Source organism: Panthera uncia (assembly GCF_023721935.1).
Source record: "Panthera uncia isolate 11264 chromosome A3 unlocalized genomic scaffold, Puncia_PCG_1.0 HiC_scaffold_11, whole genome shotgun sequence".
Taxonomy (NCBI): Eukaryota; Metazoa; Chordata; class Mammalia; order Carnivora; family Felidae; genus Panthera; species Panthera uncia.
The window spans coordinates 64,860,173-64,885,177 of record NW_026057578.1 but is presented as its reverse complement, the minus strand read 5'-3'; the positions used below and the strand labels follow the sequence as shown (position 1 = coordinate 64,885,177).

The window sequence follows — 25,005 nt, the reverse complement described above, 5'->3', positions numbered from 1 at the left end:
AAGAACTCAGAAGCATATGTTGGAATTAGGAAAGTGTGTGTCTGTGTGTATGTGTGTGTGTGCGTGCACATATGCATACACATACATACATACACACATATCCATTCTTTTTGAGTTATATATACATATATATTCCATTAGACCCAAAGATAATGTAACCACCCAGATAGTTTGCAACAAGTTCAGCCATGCACAGAGAAACAGTCTCTTATGTAAGGCAGCTATTTAAGATTTTATGGAAAAAAATCAGCCCTCTCTCAGCTATATCAAATAGCAAAGAATGGCCAATGCCAAATAAAATAGGATAAATATAGAAGCTATGGGTAACCAATATTCCTTTCTAGGTTAATGCTAAGAGTTTTTCCATGAGTACTTTATTATGTAAATCTTTTGTGATTGCTGAATATGGAAGAATAAACAGCTGCTTAAGATTTTTTTCTTAACTTTTCAGTTCTCTTTCTCATTTCTCTTCCTCTGTATGTGTGTATATGTGCATGAAGGAGAGAGAGCACAAGAACAATGAGCATAAACCATATATGCACAATTTAAAGTAAATAGAAAGGAAATATACATGCAACCATCATCAAAATCAAGAAATAAAATGCTGTGGCCCCCAAGAAAGTTGCCTGCTTAAAATACATTCCTGTGCTTCCATGGTGTCATAAACAAACAAACACATGTTTCCTTGGTGTTTATTATGTCGAGTGAGCAATGAAGAAGGCACAGGTGCATCAGGACAATGTATAAATTTCATCATAAAATCTGTATTTACGGTTATTATCACTGTATCCACAAAAAGCTGCCTCTGCAATCAAAATTGTATTAGGATGTGAAAGACAGCTGTGGGGTGAGATAGAATGGCTGAACTTCCATGTGGCAGGTGATGCCAGGATATGGATGCCTCATTTTCAGCAAAGGCAGTATTATACTTTTAAATCTGATTTTAAAATAATAGGGGGTGGAAGAGATTGTTCATTTCAAGGAATGATTCTTCCCAGGATTTCTTAATACAACTCCTCCCTGCCAACTCCTTCAACATAGGCAGTTCTGAAGGTCTGGTCAGTCTTCCCCTGGCTTCTCCTTCTCTGTTCCACTCTGTGTGTGCACCAGCTCCTGACACTCCCTTATGTCACACACTTCCGGGCTATTATCTGAAGATCCAGGGACAATGGAGTCACCCAGGTAGTTTGCAGTAAGTTTGGCAGTAGGTAGAGAGACAATCTCTTCTGCAACATTCCTCCTTAAAATGCCCTTCCGTGGCCCCCTCGAGGAAGTCCTGCCTTCCCTAAAACCGCACTCAAGTCTCACGGTCTTCTCCATCTTTAGATCACCCAGATGGATTTATTTATTTATTTTCCCCTGGCTTTACTGAGGTATAACTGACAAATAAAATTGCATATATTTGCATGCCTCATGAAATGATTACCACACCAAGTTCATTAACATATCCATCACTTCACATAGTTAGTATTTTGTGTGTGTGTGTGTGTGGTGAGAACCCATAAGATCTAGTCTCTTAGCAGTTGTCAAGGATACAATACAGTATTAACTATAGTCACTGTGCTGTACATTATATCCCCAGAACTTATTCATCCAGTAACTGAAGGTTTGTACCCTTTGACATTCGTCTCCCCATTTCCCCACCCCCAGACCCTCGCAACCACCATTCTACTCTATGTTTCTATGAGTACCCTTTTCTTTTTTTTTTTTTTTAAGATTTTATTTTTAAAGCAATCTTTACACCTAATGTATGGCTCAAATTCAAAACCCAGGGTTCAAGAGTCACACACTCCAACAACTGAGCGCACCAGGTGCCCCTATATGAGTACCCTTTTAGATCCCACATATAAGTGATATGAAACAGTATTTGTCTTTCTCTGGCTTACTTCACTTAGCATAATGAGCTCCAGTTTCATCCATGTTGTTGCAAATGGCAGGATTTCCTTTTTTATTGTTGAATAATATTCCTGTGGTAGGTAGGTAAATAGGCAGATAGATAAATAGATATTATGCTCATTTATACACACACACACATATATAATTTATATCACATATGTATTCATTATCCATTCATCCATCAGTGGATATTTGGGTTGTTTCCCTGGCTTGGCTATTTGTGAATAATGCTGCAGTGAACATGGGAGTCAGATATCTCTTCTAGATAATGATTTTGTTTCCTTTGGATATATACCCAGAAATGGGATTACTAGATCATATGGTAGTTCTATTTTTTAATTTTTGAGGAACCTCCATACTGTTTCCTATAATGGCTGTATAATTTTACATTCTTACCAATAGTGCACAAGGGTTTCCTTTTCTCCACATTCTGACCAACACTTGTTATCTCTTATCTTTTTGATAATAGCCTTCCTAACAGGTGTGAGGTGATAGCTCATTTTAGTTTGATTTGCATTTCCCTGACAATTAATGACATTGAACACCATTTCATGTACATGTTAGCCACTTGTATGTCTTCTTTAGAAAAATTTAGGTCTTTTGCTAATTTTTAATCAGATTATTTGTTTTTGTTTTGCTACAAAAACTCATGAGTTGTATGAGTTCCTTATGTATTTTGGATATTAACAATTTATAAAAAAAAAAATCCAAAACGATCATTGCTAAAACCAATGTCAAAGAGGTTTTCCCTGTATTTTCATCTAGAAGTCTGTGGTTTCAGGTTTACATTTAAGTATTCAGTCCATTTTGAATTAATTTTTGTGAGCAGTGTAAGATAGGGGTCTAGTTTCATTCTTTGCATGTGGATATCCAGTTTCCCCATTACTATTTATTGAAGAGACTATCCTCTACCCACTGTGTATTCTTGGTGCTCTTGTTCAATATTAGTGGGTTTATTTCTGGACTCTCCACTCTGTTCTATTGGTCTATATGTCTGTTTTTATTCTAGTACAACACTATTTTGATTACTATAGCTATGGTTTAAAATCAGGAGGTGTGATGCCTCCAGCTTTGTTATTTATCAAGATTGCTTTGACTGTTGGCAGTCTTAGATGATTCCATATCAATATTAGGATTGTTTTTTCTATATGTATGAAATATGCAGTTGGAATTTTGATAGGGATTGCATTGGATCTGTAGATTGCTTCGGGTAGTATAGGTATTTTAACAATATTAATTCTTCCAGTCCATGAACACAGGATATCTTTGCATTTATTTGTGCCTTCTTTAATTTCTTTTTTCAGTGTCTTACAGTTTTCGGTTTATAGATCTTTCACCTCCCTAGCTAAATTAATTCCTAAGTGTTTACTGTTTCTGATGCTATTGTAAATAAGATTATTTTCTTAATTTCTTTTTCAGATAGTTCATTGTTAGGGGTGCCTGGGTGGCTCAATCATTTAAGCATCCAACTTTTGGTTTTGGCTGGGGTCATGATCTCACAGTTGGTGAATTTGAGCCCTGCATCGAGGGCTCTGTGCTGACAGCATGGAGCCTGCTTGGGATATCTCTCTCTCTCCCTCTCTCTCTTTCTGCCTGTCCCCGGCTTGCTCTCCGTCTCTCTCTCTCTCTCTCTCTGTCTCTCTCAAAAAATAAATAAGCATTAAAAATTTTTTTTAAAAAATGGTAGTTCATTGTTAGTACATGGAAACTCAACTGATTTTTGTAAGTTGTTTTGGTATCCTGTAAATTTACTGATTTTATTTATTCTAACAGTTTTTTGGTGGAGTCTTTAGGATTTTTTATGTATAAGATCATGTCATCTGTGAATGGGAACAGTTTTGCTTCTTTCTTTCCAATTTGGATGCTTTTTATTTTTTTTCTTGCCTAATTACTCTGGCTGGCACTTCCAATGCTATGTTGAATAGGAGTGGAGAGAGTGGGCAGCCTTATCCTATCCTGATCTTAGAGGAAAGCTTTTAGCTTTTCACCATTGAGTATGTGATATTAACTGTGGGTCACTCAGTTGGGTTTAATCTCTTCCTACCCTCAGTCTGTCTTTTATAATTTTATTTATAGTATTTTATATTAGAATTGTTTATGTGTGTGCCTTCTCACTCCTGCTGGTCAGGGACTATTGTATTCCCCATTACACCCAGCACAGTTCTTTACCTACAGAGCAGGCTCACTAAATGGTAATTGAAATGGATTCGTTGAATCTAGTACATTTAAAATATGATCAATTTTACAGAATTTTTCTATGCATCATCTCAGGCATACTGTCATATAAATTTATGAAGAAGGGGCCCTGGGTGGTTCAGTTGGTTAAACATCTGACTTCAGCTCAGGTCATGATCTCATGGTTCATGAGATCTCATGGTTCAGGATCTCATGGTTCATGAGTCCTGCACTGGGCTCTCTGCTGTCATTGTGGAGCCTGCTTTGAATCCTCTGTCTCCCTCTCTCTTTGCCCCTCCCCTGTTCTGCTCACTCACTGTCTTTCTCTCTCTCCCAAAAACAAACATTAAAAAAAAATTTACCATGAAAAGTGAGCATTGGTTGAATGTTTTGAAGCTCCACCTTTGAAAATGTATTTTTTTCCATTATTAAGATAGAGAATAAATTATATAATGCTGTATGCTCATAAAATAAAGGATTATGAATGACAGGTAATAAAGTGAGCTTGAGACCTGTATTAATCTATTTTTGGTGTCCTTGTCCATTCTGTGTAGTCAGTTAAGCTTTCACCAGGGCAATACGATCTACTTCCTGCACCAGTTCCCAAGCACGCTTCCAGGTAATTATATACTTATTAAGTTGCTTTTAATAATTTCACTCATGCCTTTTTATTTACATACTTAACCAATACTAATGGCTTTTAAACCTCATTTATGCCCATCATATCCAGATTAGCATTTTTAAATATTTAGTGAGAGATAGGGAATAAGTTAATAAAGTTCTCACATTAAAAAACAGATTTAGAATATCACCTTTTTTTTTTTTTAATATAGGAGCTTCGTATTTCGTTCTGCAGTTCAAAGATTTCCAACAAGCTGCTTCACTCCTGTAAGTATATTGTAGACACATAACTCCTGATGAATTTGATGTTTAAAACATGCAATGGTTCATTTTGAGATATCAAGATTAACCTTTTGTTCACTGTAGTAGATAAGCAATGAATGATTAATGTAATTGATTTAATATGTACTTAAAGTATATCTGAAGATATACTAGGGATTTCAGTGTAAGTAGTCCATTTGTGTCGAGTTATAGAATAAAAGTAAAGGCTTCTTTACTTTCTGTAAGTCTTGACTCCTATCACCTTCTCAGTGAAGTCATCCTTGGTCACCTGTTCAGAATTTTCTGTGCCCCTTCCTTATTTTGTTTTGTTTTCTCCATATTGCTCATTACTATCTGATACATTACACTTAAACATTAATCTCTCCTGTTTTATCTGTCTCCCTCACTAGAATATAAGCTTCATAAAAGTGAGGATTTTTGTCTGTTTTTGTCCTGTTTACATAACATGTAGAAAAATAGCTGACACATGGCATTTATTGATTTAATTGATTGATAAAGTCGGAGATATTCGATAGATCATTATATTAACAGCAAGAAGGAAAAGTATCTGTCTCTGGTTTCTTTCCAAAGTGTGAAAATGCCTACCTACCTGTTTCTACAAGTTTCCAAATATATGTACATGTGTTATGATAAAAATGAACTCCTTTAGATAACTAACTAGTAGGATGCCAAAAAATAAATAATTATATAAACATTTTGAAGGATTAAGGAAATATGAAATTATTTAGGGATGATTTGATGGACTTGAATTACCTATTTGTAACTAGAAACTCAGGGGAAGAGAAACATACAGTGAACATCCAAAAGGGGAATTTAGATAACAGAGTTCAGAAACAGACCATAGACTATGTGAGATTTTTATATTTGATAAAGATGCTGTGTCAAATCAGTAGGAAAAAGGAAGAGCTATTTTATGCTAGACAATTGATGAAATAACTTAGAAAATTAAGTTAGATTCCTCATACCACATATTAAAATGAATTCATATTGATTAAAGAATTAAATACTTTTGAAACCATAAAACCAGAAGAAAACATATTGGCATATATCTAATTTTAGGATAAGGTAGATTTTCTGAGTAATAGCAATGGATGAACTGCAAAGGAAAAGAAGTATTTGATTTGATTCCACCACATTTAAATTTTTTTGTATATCAGAAAACAAACTGTAAATAAGTAAACAGGAATTAGGAAAATATTTTCAACATACATGGCAGATAAAGGGCTGACAGCCTTATCTACACTTCTCTTAACACTCTATAGGAGGGACCCCTGGGTGGCTTAGTCGGTTAAGCATCCAACTTCGGCTCAGGTCATGATCTCATGGTTCATGAGTTTGAGCCCCGCATTGGGCTCTCCACCAATGCTGACCGTGTGGAGGCTGCCTAGGATTCTCTGTCTCTCTCTCTCTGTCTCTCTCTCTCTCTCTCTCTGTCCCTTCCCCCCTCTTTTTCTCTCCCCAAATCAATAAACTTAATAAAAAAAAAAAAAACAATCTATAGGAGAAACATCAATAGAAAAGTAAAACAGGTAAAAGAAGTGTGAGAAGCTAAAAGGTTAATTGAAAACTGTCTGTATGTGGGTGGTGTGCTTGGATGAATAATGGCGCCAAAGCTGTGTCTGTGTCCTAATTTTTAGAACCTGTGAAGGTTACCTCATGTGGCAGAAACTGTCCGTGTGATTATGTGAAGGGCCTTGAGATGGGGAGATTATCCTGGATTTCCAGTGGACCTTATATGCAATCACAGGTGTCTGTATAAGAAAGGCAGGGGGAGATTGAGAAGGGGGGAAGGCAATGTGGCCACAGAGGCAGAGGTTAGAGTGATGCGGCCACAAGCCTAGGAAGGTGGCCATCACCAGGAGCTGGAAGAGGTGAGGACAGATCCTTTCCTAGAGCCTCCAGAGGTATCCCTGATGACACTTTGATTTTAGTCCAGTGACACTGATTTCAGACTTCTGGCCTCTGGAACTATGAGAGAATAAAATTCTGTTGTTTTAAGTCACCAAATTTATAGTAACTTGTCACAGCAGGCACAGGACACAAATATAGGTAGAGATTATGTCCAGTGGATTTCACTGTGGATTGATGGGAGGAGGGCATGGTTTTTCCTCTGGGTGTCCCTAGACCTTTTCTCCCGGACATATCAGTAGCTTCAAAATGACTCCTCAGCCTCTGGCTTGGGTATAGGCCAGTTGCTGGTGTTCTGGATGCTGAGACGGGGAAGGGGCTGGGAGGTCTCACCGTTTTGTGTGTAAAGAGCTCACTCAATTCCTGTTTTTAGTGAAGGCTCCTGTCCTCAGAGTGCCTGGGGCTCCTGAGTCCAATTCTCTGGTGCAGTCTTCCCAGGAATGAACCCCCCGCCCCCCCCCCTCCCCCCGCCAACACACACCCTGGGATGCAGGAAGGGCGTGAGGCAGAGGGACCTAGAGAGGAGAGGTCTACCGGCCCTCCTGTGTTCAGCCCCCACCACCCATTCCCACCTCACAGGGGCTCCTCAGGGCTGAAATTCCTGACCTTCTTTTGGGTTCTGTGGAGCAAATCAGCCTGCTCCTCTGGCAGGCCCTCTCCAGGTGCGTGGGCTTCAGCTCTCCCCACTGAGCCATATCAGGTACCATTCCTCCAGACTGCTTCATGTCTACCCCAGATATGTTATCTCTGCTGGCTATTGTCTCTTCTCTTGGGTGTGTGTGTGGAATGGGGGGTGGATAGTTATGCCTTTTTTATTTGATAGGTGGAACAGAGACAGATGAATGTGTCTGGCTGGCTTTGGCAGCAAGAAGTCAAGACACATGGATTTTTTTTGCTAGGTAATACTCTATATCCCCTGAAATATATTGTTAAAAATTTTTAAAAATGTTTATTTACTTTTGAGAGAGAGAGAGAGAGAGAGAGACAGAGAGTGTGCTAGCAGGGGAGGGGCAGAGAGAGAGGGAGACACAGAATCTGAAGTAGGCTCCAGGCTCCCAGCTGTCAGCACAGAGCCTGTCGCAGGGCTCAAACTCACAAACTGTGACATTATGACCTGAGCTTGAAGTTGGATGCTCAACCGACTGAGCCATCCAGGCTCCCGGATTGAAATATATGCTTTAAATGAATGCTGTGAGCTAATAATAATTTGTTTACTATTAGTAAAGAGGCTCAAATCAAAAATAATTTGATATTAGTTCAGGCTATGTGTCCTGCAGGGAAAAGCAGCCCTGTATATGAAATAGCACAAGCCAGTTGATTCTGACAGTCTTTGCCTTTGTTCTCATCGCTTTTATGGAGGAGAAGATTTTTGGAGATCCTTATTCTGCCATTTTCATTGATGTCACCTCATCCATTCTATTTTATAAATAAATGTGATTCACTGATTTAGAACATCCTGTCCTTCAACAAAGTGAAAAGAATACTTTCATGGAAAATGTTCTAACACAAAGAAATAGCTCAGGGCTGTGATTCATGTCTGTCCTAAACATGCATTCCTACAGCAGAATGTGGGTTTGGTTTAGATCCACAAACTTGTAAACTACAGAAAGCAGACTCCTTTGATCCCAACAGTGGGAGATGTTGGTGCACTGTGTTGAGTATGGTACAGAAATGCTGCCTACCAGGAGAACATTCTCAAATGTTAAACCAATGCAATAATCTTTAGGCCATTACAATATGCCACTTGACCTTTATCTGAAAAACTCAATTTGATTGATTTCATCTTTCAGTTTAATTGTTCTAGAAATTAACATTATGATCACAGAACTGTTTAGGACTCTTAGAACTGGAAGAAACTTTATAAATAAGCTACAGCTGACCCTTGAACAACACAGATTCGAACTGTGTGGGTCCGCTTATATGTGGATTTTTTTAAAGTAAATACAGTACAGTACTGTAAGTGTATTTTCTCTTTCTTATGATCTTCTTCATAACATTTGTTTCTATAGCTTACTTTATTATAAGAATACAATATATATAATACATACAGCATACAAAATACATGCCAATTGACTGTATATGTTATTGGTAAGTCTTTCAGTCAACAGTGAGCTATTAGCAGTTACGTTTGGGGGGAGTCCAAAGTTATACATGGATTTTCCACTGCTTGGGGGCCAGTGTCCCTAACCCCCATGCTGTGCAAGGGTCAACTGTACTCTATTAGGGTTGGTTTTGATGGTGATAACCATCATTCATTGACTGTTTCCTGGTGCAGGTGCTCCTCGCAGCAACTTGGTGAGGTAATATTTATCATCTCCGTTTCACAGGTCAGGAAATGGAAGTTAGTTTCCAGAGGTCACACGGTTTTTTAGGAAATGGAGCTGCGACTTAGACCCTGTTTATAGTGACCTCAAAACCTGGGCTCTAAGCTCTACTGCCTAGTGCGTGAGCATGATCAAGTGACTTGCTTAGTGCCTTTGGACATTTACAGCTCATCAGGGGTCAAATCCAGGTGGCAGACATTGTGTTGTCTCTGGCGTCACCATTCCTCACTGATGACTAAGGCTTGTTTGTGGGCCCAGGTTGGACCCTTTTCGCAGTAGGATAAGTTCACATGCAGGGAGCTTCTCTGTCCTGGGAGGTCCATCTGCCAGCCTGCCTGTTAGGCCCTGATCATCTAAGATTCTTAACAATGGATGGATGCAGCTTAGGCTCCAGCTGGGAGACTTGCTACACTAGCTTTTCTTAATTGGCCATATTTTTCTCTGGGACACCTTTAGGATATTAGAACTTCCAGTCTTTTCTCAGCAAAGTCTCTTTGTAAAATGCCGGACTCAACTGAGTCTAGCTGACTTCAACAGAAATTCTTTCATCTACTCTATACAGCTCTTTTGGGTGGCTCTGTGTGTGAGGCCCCAATGCCAGGTTGGTATTGTTGACTATTCAATGCAAATGAGACATCTTATCAGCGTGCTCCCTTCCCTCTTAAAGGGCAAGGACACTCTAAAGTCAATAACCGCCCCCCCCCCAAAATTAAAAAATAAAGTCAATAACCCAAAGTGTTTTATTCTTCAAACTGCCTTTTCACACCCATGAATGACCGTAGTTCTTATTGACATCTCAGACTCAGTAGTGATCAACTCAAACTTTCGAGAGCCAATCAACCTACACCATACGATTTCATTCAATTTCAACAGTATTTTTGGCCAAATTATTCAAATTATTAATATTATTGAATATTTACTTGCCTCAAGCGTGGTAGTAGGTGTAGGTAAACACATAAGAAGAATATAAAACACAGCTTCTGAACATGAATAGACACTTCTCTAAAGAAGACATCCAGATGGCCAACAGACACATGAAAAGATGCTCAACATCGCTCCTCATCAGGGAAATACAAATCAAAACCACACTCAGATATCACCTCATGCCAGTCAGAGTGGCCAAAATGAACAAATCAGGAGACTGTAGATGCTGGAGAGGATGTGGAGAAACGGGAACCCTCTTGCACTGTTGGTGGGAATGCAAACTGGTGCAGCTGCTCTGGAAAACAGTGTGGAGGTTCCTCAAAAAATTAAAAATAGACCTACCCTGTGACCCAGCAGTATCACTGCTAGGAATTTACCCAAGGGATACAGGAGTACTGATGCATAGGGGCACTTGTACCCCAATGTTTATAGCAGCACTCTCAACAATAGCCAAATTATGGAAAAAGCCTAAATGTCGATCAGCTGATGAATGGATAAAGAAATTGTGGTTTATATACACAATGGAGTACTACGTGGCAATGAGAAAGAATGAAATATGGCCCTTTGTAGCAACATGGATGGAACTGGAGAGTGTGATGCTAAGTGAAATAAGCCATACAGAGAAAGACAGATACCATATGGTTTCACTCTTATGTGGATCCTGAGAAACTTGACAGAAACCCATGGGGGAGGGTAAAAAAAAAAAAAAAAGAGGTTAGAGTGGAAGAGAGCCAAAGCATAAGAGACTCTTAAAAACTGAGAACAAATGGAGGGTTGATTGGGGGTGGGAGGGAGGGAAGGGTAGGTGATGGGCATTGAAGAGGGCATCTTTTGGGATGAGCACTGGGTGTTGTATGGAAACTAATTTGACAATAAATTTCATATATTAAAAAAATAAAAATAAATAAATAAGTAAAAATAAAACATAGCTTCTGTTTCCAAACACCTAGGCAAGTCTGCTCAGTGATTTTATTAATTATAGAAAGTGTACCCATAGAAGCACACAGGAACTAGTGTGGGACCAAATGGCTTAGCATACACGACTTGAAACATGACATCCAAAATTAGAGACTGATGACAAGTTTAATATTATCTGTTGATAGAAGCACATGTACCTTCTTCCTTCCAGCCATCTCCAGAACTTTCTGATACATTCACTTGTAAGCTTCTTAGCAAATGCTGATTCCAGGTGGAAGAAAAAGATAAGGAGTGAAGAAAAGGCTTGAATGAGGAAAGGGACATCCATACTTGTCCCTTCAAAGCCTGTATTCTAAGCCAAACTCAAAGAAACCAAAGTGCTAGTTGTCTTCTCGGCCTTTGGATCCAAAGGCTTTTTCATGAGGCATTTATTAGTTGAGGGGTCAAGAAGGGAAATTACTGCCCACTGCAGTCATGCATGAAACTCCATAGTAGGGATTTAAAAAAAAAAAGATTTTATTTTTCAGTAATCTCTATACCCAGGGTAGGGGTCAAACTCACAACCCTGAGATCAAGAGTTGCATGCTCTTCTGACTGAGCCAGGCAGGTGCCCCCATAGTAAGGATTTTGATATGAAAGCCTAAGATCTGAGACATGAGACATGTGCCATTCTTTTTTTAAAAATTTTTTTTGATATTTACTTATTTTAGAGACACAGAGAGCAAGTGGAGGAGGGGCAGAGAGAGAGAGAGAGGGAGAGAGGGAGACCCAGAATCTGAAGCTGGCTCCAGGCTCTGAGCTGTCAGCACAGAGCCTGATGTGGGGCTCAAACCCATGAACCATGAGATCATGACCCGAGCTGAAGTCAGACGCTCAACCGATTGAGCCACCCAGGAGTCTCTCACATGCCCTCTTTTAAATGCAAAAGCTCTTGAAGGAGAAATATATTGATCCAATTCATACTAAGGAATTAGTGACTATTTAGATTCTCCCTCCCCATCCCCTCATCCTCCAGGAATATAGATGAGACAAGAATTAGAGTACCTGGGATAAAGGAAAGGAACTGAAAAGAGGGGTTCCGGTTTTTAGATATTTATATCATTACTCTTTGTTCTCTACACAAAATATGTGTTACACTTTTTGATATCAACCTCAAGATAATTCCATAAAAGCATCTGCAAAATAAAGAAAAATAAAAATCACAAAGAGTTGCTATGTTGGGAAGTTTTACAGACATTTTCTTTATAAAATAAGTAAGTCTGTTGATTCTTATGAGAGGATCCAATTTTGACATAACTGAAGTAGCATAGTTTCAGAGAAAATCTACAAGAATGAGTGCTAAATAGATGGGAGTTCCTGTTTATGTAGAAAATTTGAATATCAATTTGCATATCTTACTTTATGTAATTATGGTCATAATAGCTATTTGAGTTTAAAGTGTTTTCTTTAAATGTTTATTTTTAAGAGAGCAAGCGAGCAGGGGGAGGGGCAGAGAGAGAGGGAGACAGAGGATCTGAAGCAGGCTCAGTGCTGGTGCTGACAGCAGAGAGCCCAATGCAGGGCTGGAACTCGCAAGTCGTGAGATCATGACTTGAGCTGACGTTGGACACTTAACCGACTGAGCCACCCAGGTGCTCCTGAATTTAAAGTTTATATTTTCTATTCTAAAAGTAATATATGATTTCCTGCTCAGTATGGCAAATTGGCCATACAGCAGTCTCTTCTTACTCTCAAATCCCAATAAAATGGTAGTAAAAGAATACATAAATCCACATGAATAAATAGAAAAAAAGGGAAACACTGGCACACAAGAGATTTCAACAATTTTTAGATAATAGAAAGTAGAGGAAGCCACAGATTAAAAAGCAGGCAGGGGATGGTGCAGAAGAGACGGGAGCCTGTTTGTCTCGTAGAACTGCAGAGAGACTTGGGACTTGGTGGGGGAAAGTAAGGTGACACAGGGAATTAGTTGAACACCAGGGAATTAATCAAAACTGTATACAGAGAGTAATTTAAGTTTGGAGGCTCCCTTCCTCTCCTAATGTGAAATGGACACTTGCCCCTCAAGCAAAAGTTTAGTAGAATTTATCCTCTGGAAAAACTCAATGAGCCTAGAGGAAAGAGAACCACATCCTGACATTGAGGGAACCCCAGGAAAAAGACTGGCTCCCCATTCATTTGCCTGATCTCCACACATCCCAGCCACATACCCAAGCTTCCACCAGGCAAATGTGAAAAGCCTGTAACACGAATGAGAGATGGATATAAACAGACAGAAGGATGGAAACCTGGTTGAAAACAGAACACAGGGAATAGAAGGAAGATTTTTTTAATACACTTTTTAAGTGTTTATATATTTATTTTGAGAGGACGGAGGGGCAGAGAGAGAGAGAGAGAGAGAGAGAGAGAATCCTAAGCAGGCTCCACCCTCAGTGCAGAGCCTGACGTAGGGCTTGATCCCCCAACGATGAGATCATGACCTAAGTTGAAATCAAGAATTGGACTTAACTGACTGAGCCACCCAGGCACCCTGAGGGAAGATTTTTTTTAAATTCAATTAGCATCCACAGAGAGAGAGAAAAGGGAAAATTATTTTCAACTTAGAATTCTGTGTTCAGCCACATAATCAATTGTGAAGATAAAATAAAGACATTTTCCAGCATGCAAAAACTCATAAAAAATGCCTCCCAAATAGTCTTTTTAAATATGCCACTGGTGATAAAATACAGAAAAACAAAGAAGTGAATCCAGGAGGAGGGAGGTGTGGGATCTAGGACAAAGTGGGTCCAGCCTGGGAGAGCACTTAAAAGATGTCCCAGGTGGACCACTGTGCAGCAGGCTGAGAGGGAAACCAATCCACATTGAGAAAGAAACTAAAGAACCCCAGAAGGAATGTTTTTAAGGAGAAAAGGATCTAAGAACAGCCATATGATGAGAAATATTAAGAAAATATGTATAGCAAAATGCACAAGTGAAAAAAACAAGATACTAATTAACCCCAGGTAAAACGAAAGACAATCTAAGAAAAGGAATCATAATATGTAACTTGGCTCTGCAAGGAATAATATTTATTTAGTAAACATTGGTTAGTGATTTAAAATGCTACTTTGAAAATAAATAAAATGCTGCTTTGAGTGGATGAGGAGAGAGGAATAGTGGACAGGGCAAGTGCCATATCTTCATTCATTCCAGGAAGCCATCAGTAGATAATCTTTAAAGTACAAATTAAGAAATATCAATATGAACACACTATTTAGTGATAAGGTCACTTCTGTAAGAACAGTTAAGAGCTAAAAATCATTGTCTTAGGCTCTTTAGAACCTGCTCAGAGACATGTATGCCTAAGACATATGTGTAAAAGGTGTTTCTAAGAGTGCTAGTTGTGTGAAGTGAGGATAGTGTTATTTCAGTGAAATGCTATGTTCACATTCATATCATGTGCTGTTACACACTCTTAAAAACAAAACACAAAACTGGTTGTCTTAGGAAATGAAATTGGGAGAGGAGTGAGACCAGACTTCTGTTTTTCACAATAAGACTTTTGGTTCCAGTTGATTTTTAAAGCCACACTTCTCTATAAATTTAATAAAATGTCTTGAAATTTAAGTAAAAATGTATAAAAATTTAAAGTTAGAGTAAAAATAAATAAATTATAGATAATTTGGAAAATATAGAAAATTCTGTTTACAGTTTTTGTCATTGCTCATATGCAACCAATAATGTTAATTTTCTCCTTTTTCCTGTGCAGTTTTAAAAACATAGTTGTGAAAAAAAATAAAAAAATAGAAACATAGTTGTGATCATGGTGCATGATAATTTTATATCCTTTTTTTACTTAGCATATGTTTCATATTATTACAAATCCTTTTAAACTTTATTTTTACTAGGTAAATAATCAAATTATCACATAATTTACTCAACCATTCCCCTCTTGATGGTCAATCTTGTTTTCAATTATTCCATATACAGGAGCCTTCAGTATCCAAGTAGAACTTGACCCACCCAAAAGACCTATTAACGTGAACCCACTTTAAGTAGAATCAAAATCTCAAAGTAGTCAATAAAGTTTGATTTGGTCTTTCCTTTAAAAAAAAAAATTGGACTAGGGGTGCCTGGGTGGCTCAGTCAGTTAAGCATCTGACTTCAGCTCAGGTCATGATCTCATAGTTTGTGAGTTCGAGCCCTGCATCTGGCTCTGTGTTGGCAGCTCAGAGTCTGGAGCCTGCTTGAGTTCTGTGTCTCCCTCTCTGCCCGCCCCCCACTCCACCGCCTCACTCACACACACACACACACACACACACACACACACACACACACACTCTCTCTCTCTCTCTCTCTCTCTCTCAAAAACAAGTAAATAAATGTTAAAAAATTAAAAAAATTGTACTAAAAATTAGGAGAATATCCTATAATTGCAACTAGATACTCATTCCTAAGTTAAAGAGGAGACTGTGTTGAGTTTTTATGACAATGTCTTATAATAGTATAGTGACATCCTTCACTTCATGTTTGACATTCTAATGAAATCACAGAGGATAAATTTTAGAAAAAATATTGTTTGAAGTGTCATCAGTTTTCCCAGGGGCATCTCCTCTGACATTTGAAATCATTCTTTATTGAAGTGCCAGTACGTCACAATCCTTGTCATTGTCTCTTTCTTCTTGTTAGCTAACTTAACTTTGCTGGGTCCTCATTGGTCTATCAAAGACTTTTCCTGTGATGTGGGTACTTTTCCATCACTTTCCTTGACTTCATGAAATCTTGCATTTTTTGGGTAAAATGTGCATTTTCACTTTGAATTGGATTTGTACTTTATTTGTGATGTATTGTTAAATATCATTTAAGAATAGTGCAGATAAACTGACTCAAAAAGACACTGTCCTGTCTGCAGTGGTGGATGCCAATGTTAAGTGGGGAGAGATATTTGAATAGGATATGATTTTTAATTTGTTTTAAATTTTTAATTTTTAATTTTTTTTAATTTAAAAAATGTTTTTATTTATTTTTGAGAGAGGGAAAGACAGAGCATGAGCAGGGGAGGGGCAGAGAGAGAGGGAGACACAGAATCTGAAGCAGGCTCCAGGTTCTGAGCTGTCAGCATAGAGCTTGAAGCAGGGCTCTAATCCATCAGCCTTGAGATCATGACCGGAGCAGAGGTCAGACACCTAACCAACTGAGCCACCCAGGAGCTCCTTGAATAGGATATAATTTTGTAAGAGGTCAGCTCATTGGAGAATTTTTCTGTGTTATGACAACTTTGTTTACATTCACAACTTTGTTATACAAAACTCTGGTACTGAATACTCAGATCAAAAGGCTAATGCTAACATAAGACTGAATACACAAAGTCTTTTCTAAATCTGAGCATCATTTTTTATGGATTATCACAAATGGTATTTACTAGGGTAGAGATTATATACAGCTTCTTGATCGAGATTGCTGAACCTTTTTTAAAAGTATCACATTCATTTATATCTTTACCAGCAATCAAGGGGATGCCCATTTCAAAAAATTGGTATAAATTTTGTTTATCATTATTTTAAAAAATATTTGTTAATTTGATAATAAAAGAATGGTGTCTCATTATTTTAATTTAATCTTAGGATCTGAGACTACACAATTTTTAAAATTTTTATTTAATTTATTTTTTAATTTACATCCAAATTAGTTAGCATATAGTGCAACAATGATTTCAGAGGTAGATTCCTTAGTGGCCTTACCCATTTAGCCCATCCTCCCTCCCATAATCCCTCCAGCAACCCTCTGTTCTCCATATTTAAGAGTCTCTTATGTTTTTGTCCCCCTCCCTGTTTTTATATTATTTTTGCTTCCATTCCCTTATGTTCATCTGTTTTGTCTCTTAAAGTCCTCATATGAGTGAAGTCATATGATAGTTGTCTTTCTCTGACTAGTTTCGCTTAGCATAATATCCTCTAGTTCCATCCACGTAGTTGCACACGGCAAGATTTCATTCTTTTTGATTGCCGAGTAATACTCCATTGTATATATATACCACATCTTCTTTACCCATTCATCTATCGTTGGACATTTGGGCTCTTTTCATACTTTGGCTATTGTTGATAGTGCTGCTATAAAAATTGGGGTGCATGTGCCCCTTCAAAACAGCATACCATATCCCTTGGATAAATACCTAGTAGTGCGATTGTTGGGTCATACGTAGTTCTATTTTTAATTTTTTGAGGAACCTCCATAGTGTTTTCCAGAGTGGCTGCACCAGTTTGCATTCCCACCAGCAGTGCAAAAGAGATCCTCTTTCTCCACATCTTTGCCAACATCTGTTGTTGCCTGAGTCGTTAATGTTAGCCATTCTGACAGATGTGAGGTGGTATCTCATTGTGGTTTTGATTTGTATTTCCCGGATGATGAGTGATGTTGAGCATTTTTTCATGTGTCAGTTGGCCATCTGGATGTCTTCTTCGGAAAAGTGTCTATTCATGTGAGACTACACATTCTAATTATTAATCAGTTACTTGCGGTCCTTCCTACATTCTTTTCTGGTCATAGTCTTTACCCAGTTATCGAGTGGGTAGCGTTTTAACATTCTTTTTTTGTTGATTTGTATAAACTCTATAGTGAAAAAATATTAGCACTTGTATTTGCTGAAGGTTTTCAGGGATTTTGCCTTTTACTTTTGTGTTTTTATATAGAGAGTTTATTTATTTAATTATTTTTAAATGTTTATGTATTTTTGAGGGAGAGAGAGAGAGCATGAGCGAGTGAGCAGGGGAGGTGTAGAGAGAGAAGGGATAGAGGATTCGAAGCAGGCTCCACACTGACAGCAGAGAGCCCAATGCTCTGCTCATACTCACAAACCATGAGATCACAGCCTGAGATGAAGATGGAGGTTCAACCGACTGAACCACCAGGCACCCCTAGAGAGAAGTTCAAAATGTAAAATGTTAGTATCGTCAAATTAGAGTTTGTCATCACCTTTTGGAATGTAGGTTCCATGGAAGGGGGACTGTCTTCTTCTTCAATACCCAGAGGCTAGTACATTGCTCAGAAAATGTATTGAATGAATGAATGAATGAAATCTATGCATCTTTTCTTATTTTTTCCACCATTTAAAAAATTTCCTCCAGAGGAACTCCTGGATGGCTCAGTCAGTTAAGCGTCTGACTTCGGCTCAGGTCATGATCTCACGGCTTGCGAGTTTGAGCCCCGTGTCAGGCTCTGTGCTGACAGCTCAGAGCCTGGTGCCTGCTTCAGATTCTGTGTCTCCCTTTCTCTCTGCCCTCCCCCAATCACACTCTGTGTGTCTCTCTCTCCCTCAAGAATAAATAAACATTTAAAAAAATTTTTTTTAATTCCCCCCAGAGACATGATGTTTACTTTAGTTTTCTTTCATGTATTTGTTGTTTTGATTTGAAAAAAAAAAAAAAAAAAAAAAGCTTACAACTCTTCAGGGCACCTGGTTGGCTCAGGCGGTTAAGAGTCCAATTCTTGATTTTGGTTCAGGTCATGATCTCACGGTTAGTGAGATCAAGCGCTGGGTCAGGCTCTGCTTGGGCAGTTCGGAGCCTGCCTGGGATTCTCTCTCTCCCTCTCTCTCTGCCCCTTCCCTTCTCACACTATCTCTGTCTCTCTCAAAATAAATAAATAAACTTAAAAAAAACTTTAAAGACCTTACAACTCTAATTTTTCTGAAATGTGTTTTGTGTATGGTTGCACAGTAAGGTTGTGGTGTCATTTGAGCCCTGTTGACTTAGGACAGGTTGCCTCATTGTTGGTGTATCTGAAACCTACTATCACCAGAAATCTGACCTGTAGACCTGGTGCAATATAGTATGACCCACAGACATTCACTGAGTTCACTCTAAACCCTTTTGAGAATGAGGCAGGTTATAAAAGATGGATACATACAGGTGTGCATCTCCTCCTCCTTTCTTCCTATCATCTGTGGAAAGTAGCCCATTGAAATTTGTTCATCATTCATGCCTAAAATCTCCAGGAGCAGCCAATTAAAAGACAAGTAGATGACCATGCGAATGTCTAGCCAATACTACATGATTTTTTAGTTGTAGAAAGTACATTGACGTTGGATTTGAAAATCCTCTAGGATCATTTGCCCCTGAAGGCCTCTCAGTGTGGAGGAGCTGTTCTGACTTGTTAAAAAACACAGCCTTCTTGTTTGTATCAGTGATTTGGTTGGTGACTTACATTTTGTCCCCAAAGTGTAGGTAGCTCTCAGGGGAAGCAGTTGGTAAGGGATTTGTTGGGTTGGAAAACGGTTTTTAATCTTTAGATCAAGCAACCAATGTAAGGTTGTATACTTATTGGCTATTTCTGTTATTGTTGAAATAATAATTGCTTATGGATCAGCACAATTGTTTTGTCTATAGTAAAGACTATGAGAAGAAGATTTATGTGAGCATTTTGGGATCAATGCCAGGAGACATGGTCTGTCATAGGAAAAAGGGCCTTTTTGCACCATAAAAAGAATTGTACTGGCAACTTCTGCTGCCTTTGAGCACCTTGGTAATAATGACAAAGCCTCACAAATTCCAAGACCTAAAGATACAGTCACCTCATAGTGGTTTTTTTTAAGAAGAGGAGAAAATTGCAAGAAATCTTGGTCATTCTCATCCAAGCGAATTGGACAAAGTAAAACTTGTCATTTGTGGTTTCTCCTCCCCTCACCCTACCCTTTAATTGATTTAATTGCTTTCATAAATGGCCCAAATAAAACTCTTGATTCACCAAAAAATTTCATGAGTTTTGTTCCCTTTTGAATGTGTTTCCAAATGTGGGCTGTCTTCCCACATTTGGATTTCAGAGATTCTGCACAACTTCTTAGAACATATAGGGGCCACTGATGACTTTATTTAATATGCCCATTGGGGTAAAGAAGACTAAGGAAGATATTATTTTTCTAAGTCTTTTTTCCCTAGTATCTACTTGGCATGTGGATCATACAGACCCAGTGCTTCTCTTGTTTATTGCTGGTGGTAGCATCGACTAATACAACCCCTTGAAAGGCAGGTTGGCAGTATGTATCTTGTAGGCTGTTGATTCCATCTTGAGTAAGTTCTCTTAAAGTAATAGTCTTAAATACAGAAATATCATCTGTATAAAGATACCATGAAGGGATTACTTATAATAGCAAGATAACAGTAGCAACTTAACATCCAGCAGGAGGGAAATAATTTTTTTAATGTTTATTTATTTTTGAGAGAGAGAGAGAGAGAGAGAGAGAGAGCAGGGGAGGAGCAGAGAGAGGGAGACACAGAATTGGAAGCAGGCTCCAGGCTCTAAGCTGTCAGCACAGAGTCTGACATGGAGCTCCAACTCATGGATCATGACCTGAGGTGAAGTCAGACGCCTAACCAACTGAGCCACCCAGGTGCCCCAGAAGGGAAATAATTTTAAAAGAATATTATATACCTACTCAAAGGAATATTTTATAGCCATTAAAACAATTATTGTTAAAATCATAAAATAGCATCAAAAGTGTTTATGATCTAATGTGTAGGGGGAAAATACAATATATAAATCGGTATGTATACTATGATTAAAATAATGGAAGAAAAATTATGTGTATAAAAAAAAAAAGGAAATGCACCAAAATGCTTTTTGGCTATGCTGAGGTGCCATGATTTAGGGTGGTTGTTTACTTCCTTTCTTTTGCATTGTTTTTATAATTTTTCAAAATGTAATTTTTTAGAAGAAAAGAAGTAGTGTTTGAGGAAAAGAGCCATCAAATTGGTCAACATAAAAATAATTTTGCTACTTAAAATTTTTTTTAATGTTTATTTTTGAGGAAGAGGGAGAGAGAGGGAGAGGCAGAGAAAGATGGAACACAGAATCCGAAGTAGGCTTCAGGCTCTGAGCTGTCAGCACAGAACCTGATGTGGGGCTTGAACTCACGAACTGTGAGATCATGATCTGAGCTCAAGTCGGACGCTCAATTGACTGAGCCACCCAGGTGCCCCAAAAATATTTTGTTACTTAAATAAAAATAGTGCCACTTAACGACTACTTAATTAGGACTCAGTCATTCATACGATTTGGAGCTTCCAGTAATTTGCTAAGCAGATTCTTTAAAGTTACTAATTCTCACGGTTGTATATAAAGTGAAAAATGAGATGTGCACACCTTTCCTGACAGTAGGAAATAAAATCTTACAATGTCAACGAAAATGGGTTACTTTTATTTGATGTCACAAATATTTCAAGATGTTTCTGTATTTCTTAAAACCTGACAAGCCTATAAAGAATAAGGAAAGGATTAGGTAAACAGGAAAGAGTGTGTGCACATATGAATGAGTGTTATATGATTTGTCTGCTGTAGTCACATTTCAGAGCAGTTTGAAAGGGGGATAGTGGGTCTGTGGCATACTCTGTGCATTGAAACTAGGGCTATAACAGAATGCTGAATCATTCCAGCTGTTTCTGATTTACGAAATTAGTTCAATTAAAAACTAAGCTGATACTTTAAAACTCCACAAGGAACAGAAAAATAATTAGTAAACATAGTCAGATTGAATCAAGCCAAACACAAATTGATTTCTGCTTGAATGGAATCTGAAAGATGATTAAAGGCTCAATCTCCTCAAAGACGAGTTCACTTCTAGGTAACATTTTTGGAGAAATATAACCTTTGAAATATAGCTACAGATGTACAAGGATTTTTTTTTTTTTATTAAAAGATAGCCTGGCAGTTTTTCTTTTTAAAAAAATCATGCAACTTTTCCAGCAGAGTCATAAATCCCTGTTTTGGATATGTCCTGCCCTTCTTTCTTATAACAATATCTTGACTGGGAACAGGAAAAAGTATATAATCAGTAGGATTTTTTTCAGTTGCAAGTAACAGAAGCCCATTCTGAAAGAGCGTAAGCAGAAATTAAAACATAAAAAGAGAGATGGAATTTATTGGCGCACACAGCCTCTGGAACGTTTGCCACCCATTTACCTTTCTCTGGCTTGTGGGCACGCTGTTTACGGGCTGGGCAGGAGGGGCCAGGAGCACTTTCAGGTGCACACCTGCCTGCCTGACCACCTGAGTGTGAAAATGCAGGCTTTTTGGATTGGCTAGGTGATAGTCACATGTCTGCCCCGGACCAATCGCTGTGACCAGGAGTTGCCAGCTAGACCTGAAGTTCCTGTGCGTAAGTATGCCTTGATTTTTTTCTTAAATTAAAAAAAAAAAAAAAATTAATGTTTATTTTTGAGAGAGAGAGAGAGAGCAAGAGAGAGAGAGAGCAAGCACGAGTGGAGGAGCGGCAGAGAGAGAGAGGGAGACACAGAATCCAAAGCAGGCTCCAGGCTTGGATCTGTCAGCACAGAGCCCAATGCAGGGCTCGAGCTGGTGAACTGGGGGATCATGACCTGAGCCGAATTAGGGGATGCTTAACTGACTGAGCTACCCAGGCACCCCCCCCCCCGCCCTAGATTTCTAATGTTGGTGGGCCCCCTCCGGGTCATCTAGAAAAGGGAGGATGGGCCAGTGAACACCTGCAGCAATGCTGAGTTGCCTGGTGGTTCCTGGAACGTGCCTTCCTGTAAAAGTTGCACTTTTGTGGTGGGCAGGTTTGTGATCACTCTGCGTTGCTTGCCCACATGGCCCCCATCAGGAAACCTAGACTGTCACGGTTCCTCTCTTTCTGCAGAAATAAACAGTACCAAGCTACACTTCAGAGGTGCAGTCAATTCTGAATTTCGCAAATGTGAATAACTTTTGGCCCTGATAGTTTGGCTTCTGCTGTACTCAACAGCAAACATGTCTCCCTTCTTTTCCTGTGAACTTGTAGACCAACACAGAATTCTAGAATTTCCTGAGTTGAATACACTCAGCCACATGCCTCCTCCTGAGTTCCCAGAGGGGCAACTCCAGCTTCTCTCTGTGCCTGTCTCCACACAGGATTCTACTCTCCTTGCAGGGCCACCTGTTCGTTCTTTCTTTCTTTCTTTCTTTCCTTCCTTCCTTCTTTCTTTCCTTTCCTTTCCTTTCCTTTCCTCCCTTTCCTTTTCTTCCTTTCTTCTCGAGCAGGGGTGGGGCAGAGAGAGAGGGAGAGGAAGGATCCCAAGCAGGTTCCATGTTGTCAACACAGAGCTCTGAGCTCATGACCTGAGCAGAAATCAAGAGTCAGATGCTTCACTAGCTGAGGCACCCAGGCACTCCTGTTTTCTTTTTTGAGCAATGTATTCCAGCTATTATACCCATGTCACCAAATTTTACTACCCCATCAAATAATTTCAGTTTATGTTGCTTATTACTTGTGTTTCACATGTGTATAGATAGACATTTGGGGCCATAAATTTGATTTCTGACCTTGTCTCTCTTCAAGTATGATTCATTAGAAGTTGTGCCTAGGATCAGTGGGAATAGACTGTGTGCTCTTTCTAGGTCCCCTTTAGCTTTGTGATTTTGTTTTTATTTTTTATCTTAGAGAGAGAGAATGAGCAGGGGAGAGGGACAGAGGGGAAGAGAAAGAGAGAGAGAGAGAGAGAGAGAATGGATCTCAAGCAGGCTCCATGCTCAGCACAGAGCTTGACCTGGGGCTCAATCCCATGACCCTGGGATCATGACCTGAGCAGAAATCACAAGTCAGACGCTCAACTGACTGAGCCACCCAGGTGCCCCCTAGCTTTGTGATTTTAAAGACAAATAGTTTAGAACTAAACACTGATACCTCCCAGCAGTGAAAACTGGCTCTGGCTCCCACAACTAAGCTGCTGAAGCATTAGTTTCTAGGCCTACCCATCCTCACGTTCTCATCTGTTACACGGAGGGGATGGCGTGTCCCCTGCGAGGCTGTTGTGAGCATTGGATGAGAGTGGGTACATGAGCTATAGATGGTGCAGGGATGAGCAGTGGTGAGGGTCTGGGGGAGCTCGCGGTGGGCAGCAGTGGAGCCTGCTGCACAGCCACCTGGAGAGGTGCCCTGGAATGTGGAAACCAGCGGCAGACGCCTTGCAGAGATTGGAAATACAAGGGTGACATTTAACATCTTACATCTGCAGTTAAATTGTAAAACCATTCTTAGCGTTTGTACACGTGTGAAAAACACGTGACTTGAGAAAGTTGGATTTCAGGTCCCTAACTTCTTTGTGTGTGTGTGTGTGTGTGTGTGTGTGTGTATGATACATTATATATGATATATTAGATATATTATATTATATTATATTATATTATATTATATTATATTATATATATTTTTCTTCCACAGGAGCGTATGCACATTTTATTTTATTTCTGTGATGCAGTGAATTAGAATGAATGGCATCTTCCTCACTGGATGGCTTTCCCTAACCTTTCCTATTATTGCTTCTGTGTAGATCCTTCCTCCAGCCTCTTTGCCTGCAGACTTCACCCCCTCCTTGTTCTTTAGGTCCTAGCTCCTTTGTGCTTCCTTAAGGGTTTTTCAAGCCCCTCAGGCCAGATCAGTTTACCTTCTTACATGCTCTCCCATAGCATCCTGTATGCCCCTTTGTGTCATATGCCACACACTTGTCATATTTTTTTTGTACAGCATATATTCCCTGCTAGAATGTAAGCCCCATGAGAGTAGGGCACATGTCCATCTTTTTTTATTTTTAATATAATTGATTGTCAAGTTGGTTTCCATACAACACCCAGTGCTCATCCCTACAAGTGCCGTCCTCCATGCCCATCACCCACTTTCCCCTCTCCCCCTGTCTCACATTCAGGTCTTTCATCCATTTTGAGTTTATTTTTGTATATGGTGTAAGAAAGTGGTCCAGTTTCATCCTTCTGCATGAAAGAATGCTGTCCAGTTCTCCCAGCACCATTTGTTAAAGAGACTGTCTTTTTTCCACTGGATACTCTTTCCTGCTTTGTCAAAGATTAGTTGGCCACACATTTGTGGGTCCAGTTCTGGGGTCTCTATTCTATTCCATTGGTCTATGTGTTTGTTTTTGAGGGCACATGTCCATTTTGTCAATTAAGACTGAGTTCTGCTGCCAACAGAAATATT

At 39.1% G+C, this 25,005-nt stretch overlaps 1 protein-coding gene across 1 annotated transcript in view; it reads left to right on the top strand.

Moving 5' to 3' along the window:
* Nucleotides 1–25,005, top strand: part of STPG4 (sperm-tail PG-rich repeat containing 4) — a 45,777-nt gene that overhangs the window by 12,405 nt on the left and 8,367 nt on the right. The window contains 2 exon segments of the mRNA XM_049650226.1: nt 4,626–4,690; nt 4,905–4,959. Coding sequence (XP_049506183.1) covers nt 4,626–4,690; nt 4,905–4,959 — 120 coding nt within the window.